Source organism: Gopherus evgoodei, chromosome 2 (genome assembly GCF_007399415.2).
Source record: "Gopherus evgoodei ecotype Sinaloan lineage chromosome 2, rGopEvg1_v1.p, whole genome shotgun sequence".
Taxonomy (NCBI): Eukaryota; Metazoa; Chordata; order Testudines; family Testudinidae; genus Gopherus; species Gopherus evgoodei.
Genome location: NC_044323.1, coordinates 41411616 through 41429837, shown reverse-complemented (window position 1 = coordinate 41429837; position 18222 = coordinate 41411616). Strand labels below are relative to the sequence as shown.

Below are 18222 nucleotides of genomic sequence, written 5' to 3'. Positions count from 1 at the left end.
AAATTTCACTGACAAAAAGAAAATTGAGGCTGTACAGAGCTGGCCAACTTCCCAAAGACTCACAGATGTGCAGAGTTTTATAAGGCTCTGTTCCTATTACAGAAGGTTCATTTGTGGGTTTGCCATTATTGCAAAACCACGGCATAGGTTGGGTGAGAAAGGGAAATCATTTCAATGGTCAGCAGAGTATAATGTGCATAAGGATCTAATAACTGCTGCTTTCTTGGCCTATCCGTGTTTCAAAACCCTTTCATACTGGACACAGATGCTATTGCTCATGCTTTGAGAAGTATCGACCAAAAGAACACAAGGGAACTGAGACAGTCGCAGCTTATTATAGCAAAAGTCTAAATTTTCCTGAGAGAAATTATTGCACCACCTGAAAGGAACTCCTAGGAGTGATTCAAACTATACAATATTTTCATTACTATTTGTATGGGAGAAAGTATGTGGTGAGGTCGACCATGCTTCCCTGTAATGGCTCTTTAGATTCAGAAATCTGAGGGAGAGCCACCAGCTTGCCATAGCAGTGCTATGATTTCACAATTACACGCAGGCTGGCCATAAGCATGGCAATGTGGATGCCTTGTCCGCAAACAATGCCTTAAGTAGGACAGCAAGGAATTAGTTGCTCAAGGGGAGTGTGCCTTCCTTCCTCTAATTCACATTAGTGCTCATGTTCTTGGTTCATCTTTGAACAAGGGGGCTGGGGTTGCAAGAATGGTCTCTAGAGCAACCAAAGTCTTCCCAACAAGAGGGTCCTTATTTCAGGATATTGTGTGACTGGAAATCAATGGCAAAAACAGCCACCCTGGAATGTAAGGTCACCTCACAACACCACAGTAATAGCTTCCTGGTCACAATGGGAAAGCTTGGAATTTAGAGTTGAAATATTGCATAGGAAATGGGAAAAACCGGGGGGGGATGGGTACAGGTACCAGCCTACTGTCCCAAATACACTAAAAAAGGAGTGCCTGAGGTTATGTTGTGGATCTTAAAATTGCTGGACATTTTGGGGTTGCAAATAACTTTATCCAAGTTGAATTTCTATTGGGTAAAATGTAAGCAGGATTGTTAGTATATAGGTCTGTTTGTTAGCCTGGGACAGAATTTTGGGTTGGACTTTTTGATACTCTTATACTAAAATGTGTAAACAAGGGACAAAGACACTGTGATGTTGCTTCTGCCTAGTCAGCTGAATTTGTTAGTATGATGGGAACAGATAAGGGCAGTTAAAGTGTTACTTGAGAGCACTCTTAAGATTGCCTCAACCCCTATCTCAAGGCAAAGTCAAGCGACCAGTTGGGAGGGACAAAAGGGCTGTGGGGGAGGTATAAAACACTAAAAGACCAAGAAATGCCCATCCCTGACCTGAGCACAAACTCACTCCTTAACCCTCCCATGGGTACAAAAGGGGTGGGATGAAGACCTCAGACTCAAATGGAGCATGACCCTAAGTTGTAAGGGGTGGGACTGTGGGTGTGCATTGCAGGTATATTTGGGCCTGCTAAGGAGGAGGAAGTGAGAATAGGGAAAATGGAGAATGGGGAATAAGGAACGGGGAACGGGGACACAGGCAAGACTCTGCAGCGTCGGAGCTGGGAAGGGGAACATGGGGTACATGCTCTGCCATGTCAGAGCTGGGAATGGAACACTGGGAAACAGACTTTGATGGTGTGTAGAGCTATGGATGTATTTGCTTGGAAGTAATCCAATAAACATCGCATTACCTGCACTTTGGACTTCTGATCTTCTGCTTTCTGCCTGCGAGACAAGAACCAGGGAGGGGTGAAGAGAAAGTCCTCTGACAAGGATGTAGAAAGCTGGTGCAGGAAACGTGATGCTTGTATTGCAAAGAAGTCTCCTCCTAAACCTGGAAAGCCCCCTTGCAACAGTATCCTGTGGGGACACCAGTGAAGCTCATTGCTGTTGATGTTCTTGGGCCATTGCCTGAGACAGAGGCTGGTAAGTAGTAGTTGCTGGTAGCTAGGGACTCTTCACAAAATAGCCTATGGCTTTCCAAGCAGAAATCAATAGGTTGTGGCAATAATAGGGTTCTAGTGAATGAATTATTCACTAGATTTAGAGTCCCATGTGAGTTACGCACAGATCAAAGGAGAAATCTTGAATCGAAAGTGTTTCCACAGATTTGTGAGATTCTAGACATATACAAAACTCTCACCCACCACAGCACACCCACAATCTGAAGGGATGATGGAAAAGTTCAATAGGACTTTGGGTGGTCAGTTGGCTACCTTTGTTGAACAGCACCAAAGGGGCTGGGAGTAGCATATCCCATTCCTTTTGATGGATAGAACAGTAGTCAATGAGAGTGCTAAATCTACCCCCTGTTTGGGTATGAGCTAAGTATCCCAAAAAACCTCTTGTAGAGAGTTCCTGAAGAGGAACGAAGTCGACTGGATTAAAAAGGGGAAACAATATTAAAGTGTTAATGTACGTTCAGCGTTAGCATTGATGTCAATGGGACTATTCATTTAAGTTTAACAGGCTATATGGCCCTTAATTTCCTCTTTGTTAGGATTAGTCAATGTGTCAGGAATTCAGCTGGCTCTCAGCATGGTTGCCTAGCAACCCAATGAGCTCGTCTGGGCCCAATAAACCTTCACTAAGTGACTGTGCTCCCTGATGGGGCAGAAGGGTCAACAGGTCACCATTTAAGCACCAACAGCAGCACAGTGGCAGCTCAATGCATTCTATGCCCGAAGCTGTGCCAGACCTGCTTCCGGTCCATTCCTTGCTCCCCCCCATGCCTGCTTTGCTCCGCTCCAGGCCTACTTGCTGCCTGTCTCTGAATCCCCTGATTTATAACCCATAATTCTCATCACTGGCTTGTCTCTTGACCACGACTCCGGCTCTGCCCTTTGATTCTGCTCTGAACACTAGGCCAGACTCCTACTCCAATCACTAGGTCACACACAGAGAGAGTCTCATCACTTTCAATAGCACATTTACATGTTAAAAGTGGAAGGGTTGCAGAAAAACAAAACGTATATTGTTTTATTTGGCTTTTTTTAACAAGCATCTTCTAACTCCTGTAGTTCTCTTCAAGAACCGGGAAGAAAGCCATCTTCATACCCGAAGTACCATCATATTTAGTACATAGGCAATTTGCTTGCACCATATAATATATAACATATAATATATAAATTAAGTACCATTATAGCCATCCTGGTTGAGATCTCCAAGATGTGCGATGGCACTGCCAAATCTACCAAACACTTCAGTGCCCGACAGTATCTGTGCGTCTCGGAAGTAGAAAGCACTTTCCTGCAAGTACAGGTAAACTTGTCCTATTTCCTTAGGTTGACTCTCAAATTCACGCTCCATGAAGAGGGGGGCACCAACTAGGATGTCATCTAAACTAGAGGAATAAAAACAAAACCAAATGTCAATGGGAAATTCAGCCAAATGGCATGATTCTGGAAGAAGTGAGAAAGCAGCAGAAATAGCCTCACAATGTGTGATTCAGAGATATAAACCAATAATATCAAATGGGTACGTGGGGCCTAATTCAAAGCCAGCTGCAGTTAACAGGAAAACTTGCTTTGACTTCAGTGAGACAAAGTGGGTGAGAGGAGAATATCTATTGAACAAACTTCTTTTGGTGAGAGAGATAAGCTTTCAAGCAACATTGACTTCAGTGGCAGGCTCACGGCATGGAAATCATGTTACTGTGAAACGCTATTATAATTTGACTGTAATATATTTAATTTTGGCAATGGTATTTCTTTGTCATGCCAATAAACTTTACTTAATTGAGAGCAGAGCTTTTTCTACCTTGAGCCTGAAATGATCTCTGAAAATCCTTCCCAGCAAGGAACCAACACAACGAGAGACACACAACAAATTCTAGTATGTCTTTAACTCTTATGTAAAAAGCATATAAAATTTAGGAGGAGTTAAACCAACAGGGCTCTATTACAAATGTAATATGGCTGTATAGATAATATTCTAAATCATATAGAATATAAGAGAGAGTGAGATCTTGTTCTACGCTTTTACCACCATATAGAAGTGAAATTTTATAAGTTGCTTCAAAACACATATAGAAATATTATTTTCTATAAATTCAATAGAACTTCTCCATAAGGAAAACTGTAATTTAAAATGTAAGTTACATTTATTTGGTTCTTCATTGTTTTAAATATTAGATTACTGTTCCTATGCTACACATATCCTGAAAAGGAAGAAGCAGAGGCTGAATGAACAAACAAATATTAAAACTGTCGGGTTTTTTCCCCTCACTAAAAAACCCCCAATCTTTCTCTTTTTATGAAAGAGCTAGTGGTTTGGGACAGCATGTTAGTTGAAATGCTGATTGCCACAAAAAGAGAACATGCTGTTTGTGTTCATGAATTTTACCAATTGTTTTACAGTTATTCAGCATACACTATATTACACAGTAGCTCTATCATTCTCCTAGCATTCATTATTGTTATTATTTTATTATAGTATTGTATAGAGACCCCACTGAGATCGGGACTCAGCTGTGTTAAGTGCAGTTTAAATCAGTTAGTAAGAAATGGTCCATGCTCCAAAATCTTACAATCTAACCAGAGAAGAGAGAAAAAGGGAAGGGGAAGAGAAGGAGGTATAATTATCCCCCTTTTACACAGGGGAACTGAGGCACAGAGAAATAAGAGAGAGATTTTTAAAGGGTCAGATAGGCACCTAGTGGGATTTTCAAAGCACTTACATGTCTAACTCTCAATGGAGTTGAGCCCCTCGGACTTCTGAAAATCTCACTTGGTGCATATGAGTATCTGTAGATGTATAAACATCTTTAAAAAGGTGAGCCTCAGTGACTTGCCTAAGGGCATACTGAAAGACCATGGCAACATTAGAAATTGAGCCACATCTTCTGAGTCTCAGTCTAGTGTCTTTACTGTAGGACCAATCCTTTGGTAAATGAGTGTTGTAAGTGACAAGGTGAATTTTCAATACATGATGTCTTGTGGCTCTGCCTCCTGCCCTGCCCCTGGGGTTTGGTGACTTGTGCCCTGGGGCCAAAAAGGAGCAGTCCTTGTACTTGAAAGATAGGGTCCATCAATGGCTGTTAGCCAGGATGAGCAGGGACAGTGTCCCTAGCCTCTGTTTGCCAAAAGCTGAGAATGAGTGACAGGGGATGAATCACTTGATGATTTCCTGTTCTGTTCATTCCCTCTGGGGCACCTGGCATTGGCCACTGTTGGAAGACAGGATACTGGGCTAGATGGACCTTTGGTCTGACCCAGTATGGCCATTCCCCTGAGCAAAAGAACTGCTGTTGCATCTGGCATTGCATAAGGAATACAAGTGAAAAGCTTGCAAACTGAGCCTTCCCCATACACACCCACCAGTGCTAGGGACAAATACAATCTGACCCTTAGAAATCTGGTTGGAGGGGGATGGGAAACCCTTCAAAGGGAGAACCAAGAAACAAATATAGTCACCTAGATTACTACTAACAATTTTAGATTACTCACAATGAATTTAAATGTCCAGAGCAAGCTTTTGGCACAAGCTTGCAGCCGGTGGCGGGAGGGACAGGTGCTAATGTGACTTTAAGCCCTGTTTATACTCTCCTAATTCTGGGCTGCCTATGGGCATCCACCTAAGCTTCAGCACCCAGCCCCTAAATGCCTATGGGTAAGAGCACTGCCTTACCTCCCCATAATGCTCAGCTTCCTCACCTTCATGTCCCCAAGACACCTCCTATATTAGGGCTTGCAGTGGGTCCCTTTTAGTGCAAGGTAAGCTCCCTTTTGCAAAGCCTGTTCCAGTGGGAATTCTCCCCTGGCCAAACCCAAGGCTCTAATGTCTCTTTATGCATTACCACAGCAATGTACAAGGGCTTCAGCAGAAGGGAGAATTCTTCCACTCCCATCCCTCCAACTTACTTGTCACTCTCCATGATCCTCATTTACTTGTTTGCTTTTATCTCAATGTGGATAAGAAAAAGCAATAAATCAGTTTGACTTTTGGTTTATAGCTAATTCTACTTTCCAGGTTCTAGTACCTCAATGTTTCAGTTTCAAGCACTGTAAAGGAACTGTTGGTTGGTTACAATACCTGTGTGCTTGGCTTTTTTTAATTGCTGACATACTTCAGTTGATCTAAGGTTTTCTAAGGGTTTATATTTACAAAATGTGAATCTGAGCCAAACTAAGTTGACAGTATCCCTTTTAAAAGGCAGGCAGGAGTAAAAATAAGACTGAAAGCCCCCAAATGGTAATGTATAACCATAACTGTAGTTCAATCTATGGGGTATTTTAATAAGTTTCATTAGTTCATTTCACTACTGCACCATGATGTTGCAGTTAACATAAATCAACACATTTATGTTTGTTTCAGCACATAAATGTGACTAGCCAGTATCGCATCTTTTTCTAATAAACAACATTAAAAGCACAAGCTGACCACCTGCTGGAATTTTATGCAATCTTTTGTATCCTGCTGAGTAATAACAGCAGGAGTATGGGAAGTGTCAATAGGTTAAAGTGTAACTATGTGGAGCTTTGATATAATACAAATAAAAGACTGGTAAACATTTTATCCACTGTTTTATTGGATATATGGTTTCAGCCTAAAAGAATTTTTTCCTTCATCTCCTTGCTAAGATTTGTCTATAATGTATTACAAAATGGAAGTTTCTAGTTTCAATAGCTGATTTATTTGTCAAGTATCGGGGGGGTAGCCGTGTTAGTCTGTATCCACAAAAAACAACAAGGAGTCTGGTGGCACCTTAAAGACTAACAGATTTATATGGACATAAGTTTTTGCGGGTAAAAAAACACTTTTTTACCCAGGAAGCTTAGGCATAAATAATCTGTTAGTCTTTAAGGGTGCCACCAGACTCCTTGTTGATTTCTTTGTAACAGTGGTGGACACAAACTGTAGGAAGGCAATAACCAAGATTTTCTTGATCCTGTTTGTGTCCTTAACACACTTTCAGACTTTACATCAAGAATAGTCCTGGAACATTTAGCTGAACTGCTCAGGCTAAAGTGATCAGAGCTGCCTTCTTAAATATCATGAAAATTAAAAGGTCTAATCTCAGAACTTTACTCAGGTAAAGCTTTGTCCCTATTATCTTTTCAGGCTGATAAAGAATCAGGTTTCTGATACTGGTCAAACACCCTGCTTCTAATTTCTCCACCATCCTAGCTATATACAACTTTTCCATGCATATCTTTTCCCTCAACCAATTTTTTCAAACTTAGTCTCATCTTCTGAGTATATTTCTAGTAGTGTACATGCTAGGGTGAACAGAATGTCCCAATTTTATAGGGACAGTCCTGATTTTGGGGTCTTTTTTTATATAGGGCTCCTATTACCCCTCAGCCCCTCTCCCACTTTTCACATTTGCTGTCTGGTCACCCTAATATATGCCATTAGTTACTGGACTGACGTCAGGCACATTTATCAAGTGAAGCTTCTTTGTGTTTTGTTTTCATGGGATGTTTAGATCTCGGAGAGAGTCATTAGATTTCCTTTATTCAGGATGAGAGACCACACAAGCCTCCAAAGTTGTTTGTTGATATTATTGTCATACAGCTATGGAGGTTAAAGGAACACAGAATGTTTTTAAAAGATCTTAAGAGATCTTGCAAGCGACTAGCAGATTCCCAAGAAATAATCAGTTTATGAATCATTGGCTCAGTGAGAGATGAAGCTAGCCCACAATCAACTTCTATAAAGCTCTTATGATACTAGCACAGTGTTTCTTAACATTTACAGGTTGGTGATCCCTTATTCAAATTAAAAATTGTCCTGACCCCCTTACATTTACTAAAAAAGTAAATGTTTAAAAATGTATACTCCAATTATTACTGCAAATTCTACAGGTGACCTCATGAACTTTGAAGGTTTTGGCTATCCTGAAGTTATTCTGGACATTTTATTTTCTTTAGAATTATAATAAAATGTTCAATGCTTCACAACCCTCCCGTTGCCTTGGTGTAACCCCCCACCCCACCCCACGGATCTCAATTAACCAGCTGAGAAACACAGTTTCTCAACACAGAGAATACTTCATACATTATGGTTTTAAGCTATAAATAAATACAAGAAGAGAAAAGTGTCCATATGAAGTGTACAATTCTTTGGGAAATTTTGCAGTAAGTGAATAGCCATACAGTTACAATTATAAGCCTGAAATAACATTGAAAGAAACACCAAGGCTCAAAGTATTAGTGATCTTATCTTGGTGATAAAAAGCTAATGTTAACATTCCTCACTAAGCCCTGATCCTGCCAACTACTTTGAGTATGTCTACTTGGGGATAAGAAACTCATGGCTGGCCAGGGTCAGCAGACTCAGGTTTGTGGGGCTCAGGCTGTGGGGCTAAAAATTCTGTGTAGAGATTTTGGCTTCAGCTGGAGCCAGAGGTCTGAGACCCTCCACTCTTGCAGGGCCCAACCTGAGCTGAACATCTACAAAGCAATTTTTAGCCCTGCAAGCCCAAGTGAGCTGACCTGGGACAGCCACGCCATGGGGCTTTTATCCCTGTATAGGCAAACACTAAGACTGTTCACAATTTTAGGTCTTGTTGACACTTAAAATTTAGGACAACCCAGCTACATCACTCCTAAGATAGGTAGTTAAGCCCATGTAGACACTGCTAGATTGATGGAAGAATTCTTCCATCAACTGCCTTTCGATGGGGTGGATTTACTACAGCAACGAAAAAAACCCTTCCATCACTGTGGCAAATGTCTAAACTATGGTGGCGTAGCTGCGGCACCAAAGCTATGCTGCTGTACCACTTGTAGTGCGGACATACATGAAAGTTAATGATGCTTAAGTGCTCTGTGAATCAGGGCTTGAATGCCAGATAGCATTCAGGCATAACCCTGAGCAATGGGAGCTCTAAAAGGCATTGATCCTTACGCAGGCACAATACCTCTTGGAACAATTGTAGAGCATGGCCACTTTGCAAACCTCAAAAGATGATGCAGTATGGATGGACCTCCATGACCAATCAGCTGAGCTCATTTTGGACAGGCTAGCGACCTTAAGCAGCCCTTGCTGCAATGGGAGATGGACAGGGCTATAAGAGAATGGCTCTGCTTTTCCACAGAAGCAGACTGAACCATTCTATTTTTGACTCTTATCCACCTCTTTCCAAAGGCAGCCAACACCACTATTCCTTGCCCCTTTCAATACTGGGAAATTGAACGGAATTTGGATGTTCTAACTCTGCCCTTATTGTTCCAAACAATCTTCTCAGCTGTCAATAAGAAAAATTCCACTAAAACTTCTTTGGCAAAGGCCATTAGACCAAGTTTTAAAGGAAGAGTGAATTCACAAAGTTGAGACCCAGACTGGATAATTAGAGCTAGAAAAGCACAGAAGAGCTGTACAGAAGGCTAAGAAACATTTTCCAGCTGACAGCATTAGTAAAACAGAGTTTAACAACAGATATATTTATTTTGGCTTTTCCATACAAAGGGATCATGATGGCTTTTGGAGCTGTAGCGTGAATATTATTTACTAATGCCAGGATTTTCAAAAGGGACTAAAGAAGGAGTTAGGCAATCACTTCCTATTGGATTTCAATGGGATTGGAATGCATTGTATAACCTACCCATCACTGTTAACATCCGATACGGCGATGGTATACCCAAAGTAAGAAGCCATCTGTAAACAGAAAACAACACACACATTTTCATATCTCATATCTGTTAGGATACAGATATTCAGGCCTGTCTGCAAAGGCCTATACTTTAAGAATTTAGGTGTATTCTTATCACTTAGCTAGTTATAGAGGTATAAAAGAAAGAATAAGGCCATGTCTACATCTAAAATTTTGCAGCGCTGGTTGTTACAGCTGTATTAGTACAGCTGTATAGGGCCAGCACTGCAGAGTGGCCACACTTACAGCAACCAGCGCTGCAAGTGGTGTTAGATGTGGCCACACTGCAGCGCTGTTGGGCGGCTTCAAGGGGGGTTCCGGGAACGCGAGAGCAAACCGGGAAAGGAGACCAGCTTCGCCGCGGTTTGCTCCACGTTCCCGGAGCCACCCAGCAAACCGCAGGGAAGGAGACCTGCTTGCTCGGGGTTCCGGGAACGCGAGAGCAAACCGGGAAAGGAGACCAGGTTCGCCGCGGTTTGCTCTCGCGTTCCCGGAGCCACCCAGCAAACCGCAGGGAAGGAGACCTGCTTGCTCGGGGTTCCGGGAACGAGAGAGCAAACCGGGAAAGGAGACCAGCTTCGCCACGGTTTGCTCTCGCGTTCCCGGAGCCACCCAGCAAACCGCAGGGAAGGAGACCTGCTTGCTCGGGGTTCCGGGAACGAGAGAGCAAACCGGGAAAGGAGACCAGCTTCGCCGCGGTTTGCTCTCGCGTTCCCGGAGCCACCCAGCAAACCGCAGGGAAGGAGACCTGCTTGCTCGGGGTTCCGGGAACGAGAGAGCAAACCGGGAAAGGAGACCAGCTTGATTACCAGAGGCTTCCTCCTTCCACGGAGGTCAAGAAAAGCGCTGGTAAGTGTCTACATTGGATTACCAGCGCTGGATCACCAGCGCTGGATCCTCTATACCCGAGACAAAACGGGAGTACGGCCAGCGCTGCAAACAGGGAGTTGCAGCACTGGTGATGCCCTGCAGATGTGTACACCTTCAAAGTTGCAGCGCTGTAACTCCCTCACCAGCGCTGCAACTTTCTGATGTAGACAAGCCCTCAAAAATCACTGTCTGTCTCTGTAATGGCCTTCTTTTACTGTGACAGGCTAAGGCCTTCAGCTAAGATGTAGTTAGGCAGCCATAAGCTGGGAAGTATACGGTCACATCCTCACATTCCAAACTAGTCACATTGAAATAAGGTGCTATTGGGCTATTAGGAATACAATCCTGTCCTGATAGTCCTATCACCTCCAGAGAAAGGGAAGAGCCTAGAAGATGTAAAAGGAAACTTAGTTTAATAGCATCCTGTCTGGCAAGAACTCACTTATCAATAGACACAGCTGGAAAACCCTTATGTCTGTGTAGATGTAGTTGTGAAATCCTCACATCCGTATTGTTTTGTATGTTTATTTGCATGGGCTCTGTCTGGTTCTGTAATTGTTTCTGTCTGCTGTATAATTAATTTTGTTGGGTGTAAACCAATGAAGGTGGTGGAATATAATTGGTTAAATAGCCATGTTACAATATGTTAGGATTGATTAGTTAAATTTCAGTAAAATGACTGGTTAAGGAATAGCTAATCAAAACTCTGGTTTTACTATATAGTCTGCAGTCAATCAGGAAGGGGGGGGGATGGGAACAGGAATTGGGGATGAGGGAATTAAAATCATGTCTTGCTAAAGGGGAAAATGGGAATGGGGAGGGGAACAGGAACAGGGACACAGGCAAGGCTCTGTGGTGTCAGAGCTGGAAGGGGGACACTAAGGAAGGAAACTGGAATCATGCTTGCTGGAAGTTCACCCCAAGAAAAATCGAATTGTTTGCACCTTTGGACTTTGAGTATTGTTGCTCTCTGTTCATGCGAGAAGGACCAGGGAAGTAAGAAGGTGAAGAAATAAGCCCCCTAACATCTTGGTGCCGGTGACTTGGATGCATCGCACTGGATAGGTGAGTGGCAGCCTGTAAGTCCCCCTCCCCAATAGTCCGCACAGCTGCTTGGAGGGGGTATAGTGAACTCTCTTGATGATAGTTGCGGGTTCTGGCAAACCAGGGTAAAGGATTTTTGGATAAATGGATAAGGAAGAACCAAGGGCCATACCAGGTGCATGGGTCAGCCTGGGATGAGATTAAAAAGGAAATGAAGGAAGTGTTAGGGGACCCTGAGGAATGGGGGGTAGCTAAGGAGCCCACCCTCCTTTGGTATATGGGTAGTGGAAGAAGGTCCCTGCCCATGGGGACTGGATGCCTTCCACGGAAAGGAGGCACTTCAGTACACTTGTGAGAGGGTTGAAGTAAGGGCAGCTGCCAGTAATCTTTCAAGTTCGGTGCTGTTTCAGCAGGGGGTGCTGAAGTGTTGTAAATTAGTTAGGGTGGTTAAAGATGATTTGGCACAACAGAGTTTAGAGTCAGAAGCACAGTTAACTGACCACCCTTAGAGACAGGAGCTGGGACTTGGTTCTGGGCAAGTGAAGGAAAAAAAGGAAAGGTTTCAAGGTGGAAAATAGCAGGGTTTGCAGGAGCAGGTAACAACACCCACTCTTCTCCCAGAGCCAGAATGAGGACCTGGGGGTGAGGGTTCCCAGCTGTTTCAACCCGGGGAGCGTACTCTTGGTTCAGAGCTAACTATATCCTTTTCTTCCTTTCCTCCTTCTTTTCCTCAGTTTATTTAATTTGCTGCTGGTAGCCTGTACTTTAAACTGACCTAACATGCTTAATTGCTTTCTTTCCATCTCTTCTCTCCCCCCCCTCCACATCCTCCTGCCTTTCCACACCTTTGTTTTTCTGAAGTTTTAATGGAAGGTACTTTGGATACTTATGTGAAATGTTTTTGGGTTTTGTTTGTTTGTTTTTTGTTTGGGACAAAGGATGATGAAGGTCTGCTGTATTCCACTGGAATTTTTAAGGTAAAAGATCCATGGGCAACCATGGAGACAAATGTTTTACTGCCTTTTAAACAGTCTCAAGGTAAAGACAGCACAGGTTAAGGCAGCTGTGCGGCAATAATTGTACTTGGTGGCTGAGTTCTTACAGACAAATTGCACTATCTTAAAGAACTAAATGTAGGAGTGTCATAAACAGATAGCTAAGGGTTAATGTCTCTTCCACCTGAAGCACCTGACCAGAGGACCAATCAGGAAACCGGATTTTTTCAACTCTGGGTGGAGGGAAGTTTGTGTCTGAGTCTTTGTTTTCTGTCTGCCTGCTTTCTCTGAGCTTTGGAGAAGTAGTTCTGTTTTCTAATCTTCTGTTTCTAAGTGTAAGGACAAAGAGATCAGATAGTAAGTTATATGGTTTCTTTTCTTTGGTATTTGCATGAATGTAAGTGCTGGAGTGCTTTGATTTGTATTCTTTTTGAATAAGGCTGTTTATTCAATATTCTTTTAAGCAATTAACCCTGTATTGTGTCACCTTAATACAGAGAGACCATTTGTATGTATTTTTCTTTCTTTTTATATAAAGATTTCTTTTAAGACCTGTTGAAGTTTTCTTTACTGGGAAATTTCAGGAAAATTGAGTCTGTACTCACCAGGGAATTGGTGGGAGGAAGAGATCGGGGAAATCTGTGTGTGTTGGATTTGCTAGCCTGATTTTGCATTCCCTCTGGGGGAATAGGAAAGTGCTTTTTGTTTCCAGGACTGGGAACAGAGAGGGGGAGTCACTCTGTGTAGTTTCACAGAGCTTGTGTCTGTGTATCTCTCCAGGAGCACCTGGAGGGGGGAAGGGAAAAAGGATTATTTCCCTTTGTTGTGAGACTCAAGGGATTTGGGTCTTGGGGTCCCCAGGGAAGGTTTTTCAGGGGGACCAGAGTGCCCCAAAACACTCTAATTTTTTGGGTGGTGGCAGCAAGTACCAGGTCCAAGCTGGTAGCTAAGCTTGGAGGTTTTCATGCTAACCCCCATAATTTGGACGCTAAGGTCCAAATCTGGGACTAAGGTTATGACAAGGAGTAAGTGATTTAAAAAAGTAAGTTAAAAACACCTTTTGCAAAAATTGATAAGACAGGGTTTGGAGGAAAGTAAACATTTGGGAGTTGTGAAAATGGTACATGTAACAGTTGTGGTGTTAGAAGCAGCAAGTTTTTGGTTTAATAATAAAACCCAGTTATATAAATGTAACTGTGTGTGCAGCTCTGCACGCAGTCACATTGCATGGAAGCTTGGTAATTAAATTATACTAGGGGGTCAGATAGAATGGCTACTACCTCCATTATGCTTCTGTCCCCAGAAGCCTTTGCAGCTATTTTGAGGGAAAATGGGCCCTTTTCCCACAGAAATGGTCTATAAGGACCTGCTGCAGGCAGCAGGCGAAGGATTAATCTGATCAAAATTATTTGACTATTGGGTAACGTAATCAAAATCACTAAAGGAATGTCAGGGATTTCTACTGGAACTTGACTGCCCCTGTCTGTCTCTGGTTGTACAAGATGGGAGTGTAAGCGGGGTACAGTTGTGTAAAAAGAGTAATCACAGTGCAAGGGATGTTAGACAAAATAGAATTTTGTGTGTGTGCACAGGAAAAGGAAAAGGGGAGCAATGATGGGAACACTGAGCCTTGGGGTGGCTCTGGGGGATCAGACTGTCACTTTGGGAGTGCATGAAAATTATGGGTATGGGGAAGGCAGTCACACCTTGTGTAAAATTAATATGGCTAATATAATGGAGGTTAAACTATTTCCCAGAACATGTGCAGTGTATATTGGAAAAGGGGTAAAATAAATGCAAACAAAACATGGTACTTAATTAAAATCCTGTTAGGGCTCCAAAAGGAGCCATAGTAGATTGTGCTTTCTTTTCCAGATCTTTGGAGCAGTGTTTTGGAGCAGGAGATGAAAGTGAAAAGTAATCACAAATCTGGTGGAAGTGGAATGCGTCCCTTTTAAAAAGTCTCTGAGCTGCTGATAGGTTTGGATCCAGAGGCAAGCCAAGAAAACCTCTGTGTAAATGCAAGTTACCTAGCTGATGGGGGAAGGAGGAAACTGCCCTTTGCAGCACAAAGAACCTGAGAATAATGAATACATATGGTCAGCAAACAAGCTACTAGAAGACTCAAATTATGGCCCTCCAGAAAAGGGAGGTGAAAAAACAAGTCAAGCCTGAAAATAAGGGGAACAGGTTAACCCTAAAGGGTGTAGGGGTGTGTGTGTGTACAGAGCAAAAATCTGAAGCTGTCTCTCAGCTATTATCTAAGAATAAACGTAAAGCTTGGTACAGAAAAAGTATTGCAAACCTGGTCTGTTGTACAAGAGGGGAAACTGAGGCACACCACCTCATAAATAACCAGTGAGTGGAGTAATTCACTAGCCTGACTATAGAACAAAATAAGGACAGCCTGGAGGTAATTCTTTTGTTTTTCCTGCAATTAGCAAGGAAATTTGTAAAAGGAATTGGTATTATTATTAAGCAATAATGTATCCCCATCAGGGGGGTGGAAATTGTTTCTTTTGTTTTTCAAACACCGTACAATCATGCTGGAGCCAGCGGAAGAAAACCCAGAATACCATGGATCTATATTTTGTGGTGTTTGTCTTGTTGCTAGCATGACATGGGTGAGGGATGGCTTCAAAAGGCTGACCTGGAGGGAAAGGAAGATGTGTATGGGAATGCAGAATGTTCAACTAAGAGGCCAGCACCTGTGTAATGGCTGCTATGGTGCCTGGAAATAGAACAGCAACTAAGGTGGGCCCCACAAGCCCTATGGGAATAATGAGAAGGGGAGGAGCTCACTGAGAATCAATGGAGGGGTGTAAAAAATGGTATACATCAAAGAAAATGTTTGGTTGTGCCCCTCTCCTATGACTCTGAAGAAGCAGGATCAATGGCCTATGGCAAGGGCTAGGCAATTCAGTGTACTGTGTATGCGGTGTTTTGCTAAAAATGTACATATTACTGGGGGCACAATTACACCAGCCCCCCACCAAACTACACACATCTGTATGCTGCTATCTGGACTCTGATGCACAAATGGATCTGTAAATCTTATTGCTGTGAATAATCGAACCAGGGCACATGGCCTGATTCCATACCAAGTGGTTAAGTTGGTTTGGACAATAACCCATTTCTCTGTGGACATTTAATGGACTTATAATATGGACAAAAGCACGTAAAACTTGCAGGGGCAGCTTGTTGCAGCTGCCAGCAACTGGACACATTAAGATCTTAACCCTGTCGAAGGAGGAGAGGCAGTGTTTTGGACATGGCTCGGATGTTGGACCATACTAAAGTGGTTAGGACTTGGTGTTGCTGTGCATTGTATATTGTTAACTGTACTTGTGTTACGCTGCACATGGAAAGAACCTATAAGTAATGTAGTAAGCCCGCACCACCCCGCAGTGTGCAGGACAACCAGAACCCAACCTTCTCAGGCCCACTATAATGGGAAGTCTGGAACACTAATTGGAATAGGTGTGGTATGCCCGTATGAGAGAAGGTGCAGGGCACTATACAACACGAGGGGCAGTGGGACAAATGGAATATCAACACTTTCCACATTGATGCCTGGCCCTATCAGGAAATGTGTTGCCATATGTCCTATGCTTTTCCAGGGATACCTGGGCAGGAAGATCCCAAAAGAAAAAGAAAAAAAAGGGGTGGAGTGTTAGGATATAGATATTCAGGCCTGTCTGCAAAGGCCTATACTTTAAGAATTTAGGTGTATTCTTATCACTTAGCTAGTTATAGAGGTATAAAAGAAAGAATCAAAAATCACTGTCTGTCTCTGTAATGGCCTTCTTTTACTGTGACAGGCTAAGGCCTTCAGCTAAGATGTAGTTAGGCAGCCATAAGCTGGGAAGTGTACGGTCACATCCTCACATTCCAAACTAGTCACATTGAAATAAGGTGCTATTGGGCTATTAGGAATACAATCCTGTCCTGATAGTCCTATCACCTCCAGAGAAAGGGAAGAGCCTAGAAGATGTAAAAGGAAATTTAGTTTAATAGCATCCTGTCTGGCAAGAACTCACTTATCAATAGACACAGCTGGAAAACCCTTATGTCTGTGTAGATGTAGGGTATGTCTACATCTACAATTTTGCAGCGCTGGTTGTTACAGCTGTATTAGTACAGCTGTATAGGGCCAGCGCTGCAGAGTGGCCACACTTACAGCAACCAGCGCTGCAAGTGGTGTTAGATGTGGCCACACTGCAGCGCTGTTGGGCGGCTTCAAGGGGGGTTCGGGGAACACGAGAGCAAACCGGGGAAGGAGACCTGCTTCCCCGCAGTTTGCTCTCGCGTTCCCCGAACCGCCAAGCAAGCAGGTCTCCTTCCCCACGGTTTGCTCTCGCGTTCCCTGAACCCCCCTGCAAACCGCGGGAAAGGAGACCTGCTTGCTCGGGGGTTCGGGGAACGCGAGAGCAAACCGGGGAAGGAGACCTGCTTGCACGGGGGTTCGGGGAACGCGAGAGCAAACCGGGGAAGGAGACCTGCTTGCACGGGGGTTCGGGGAACGCGAGAGCAAACCGGGGAAGGAGACCTGCTTCCCCGCGGTTTGCTCTCGTGTTCCCCGAACCCCCCTGCAAACCGCGGGGAAGGAGACCCGCTTGGGAGGGGGATTCGGAGAACACCGGAGCAAACCGCGGGGAAGGAGACCTGCTTGATTACCAGAGAGGCTTCCTCAGGTATGCTGGGATACCTGCTTATTCCACGGAGGTCAAGAAAAGCGCTGGTAAGTGTCTACACTTGATTGATCCTCTACACCCGAGACAAAACGGGAGTACGGCCAGCGCTGCAAACAGGGAGTTGCAGTGCTGGTGATGCCCTGCAGATGTGTACACCTCCTAAGTTGCAGCGCTGTAACCCCCTCACCAGCGCTGCAACTTTGTGATGTAGACAAGCCCGTAGTTGTGAAATCCTCACATCCGTATTGTTTTGTATGTTTATTTGCATGGGCTCTGTCTGGTTCTGTAATTGTTTCTGTCTGCTGTATAATTAATTTTGTTGGGTGTAAACCAATGAAGGTGGTGGAATATAATTGGTTAAAGAACCATGTTACAATATGTTAGGATTGATTAGTTACATTTCAGTAAAATGATTGGTTAAGGAATAGCTAAGCAAAACTCAGGTTTTACTATATAGTCTGCAGTCAATCAGGAAGTAAGGGGGGGCGGAAATGGTACTGGGGGAATTGGGATCATGTTTTGCTAAAGGGGGAAATGGGAACAGGAACAGGGACACAGGCAAGGCTCTGTGGTGTCAGAGCTGGGAAGGGGGACACTAAGGAAGGAAACTGGAATCATGCTTGCTGGAAGTTCACCCCAAGAAAAATCAAATTGTTTGTGCCTTTGGACTTCGGGTATTGTTGCTCTCTGTTCATGCGAGAAGGACCAGGGAAGTGAGAGGGCGAAGGAATAAGTCCCCTAACAATATCCATTAAAAGATTGTTTTTCCTGACAAACCTCTGCACCTTTATGAAAATGTATTTCAATGGGTAGAAAATATTACTTAACAAATTGTTAGAACTATAATATTTTAGATGCAATGATATTCCTCTGAGGGATAGTATATTATTGCTTAGATCTTTGACATTACCTGTTCACCAGTGAAATTCTGAATAAAGGTCAAGTCTGTAGAATTAATAATTGAAACCTGGAAACAGACAAA

General features: G+C 43.3%; 1 protein-coding gene across 1 annotated transcript in view; it reads right to left on the bottom strand.

Moving 5' to 3' along the window:
• The window catches only part of ITGA8 (integrin subunit alpha 8), a 161236-nt gene that overhangs the window by 101446 nt on the left and 41568 nt on the right, over nucleotides 1–18222 (bottom strand). Inside the window, exons 10-12 of the mRNA XM_030550460.1 lie at nucleotides 18151–18207; nucleotides 9590–9642; nucleotides 3177–3382 (exon numbers count right to left, since the gene is read on the bottom strand). Coding sequence (XP_030406320.1) covers nucleotides 3177–3382; nucleotides 9590–9642; nucleotides 18151–18207 — 316 coding nt within the window. The remainder of the gene's footprint in view (nucleotides 1–3176; nucleotides 3383–9589; nucleotides 9643–18150; nucleotides 18208–18222) is intronic.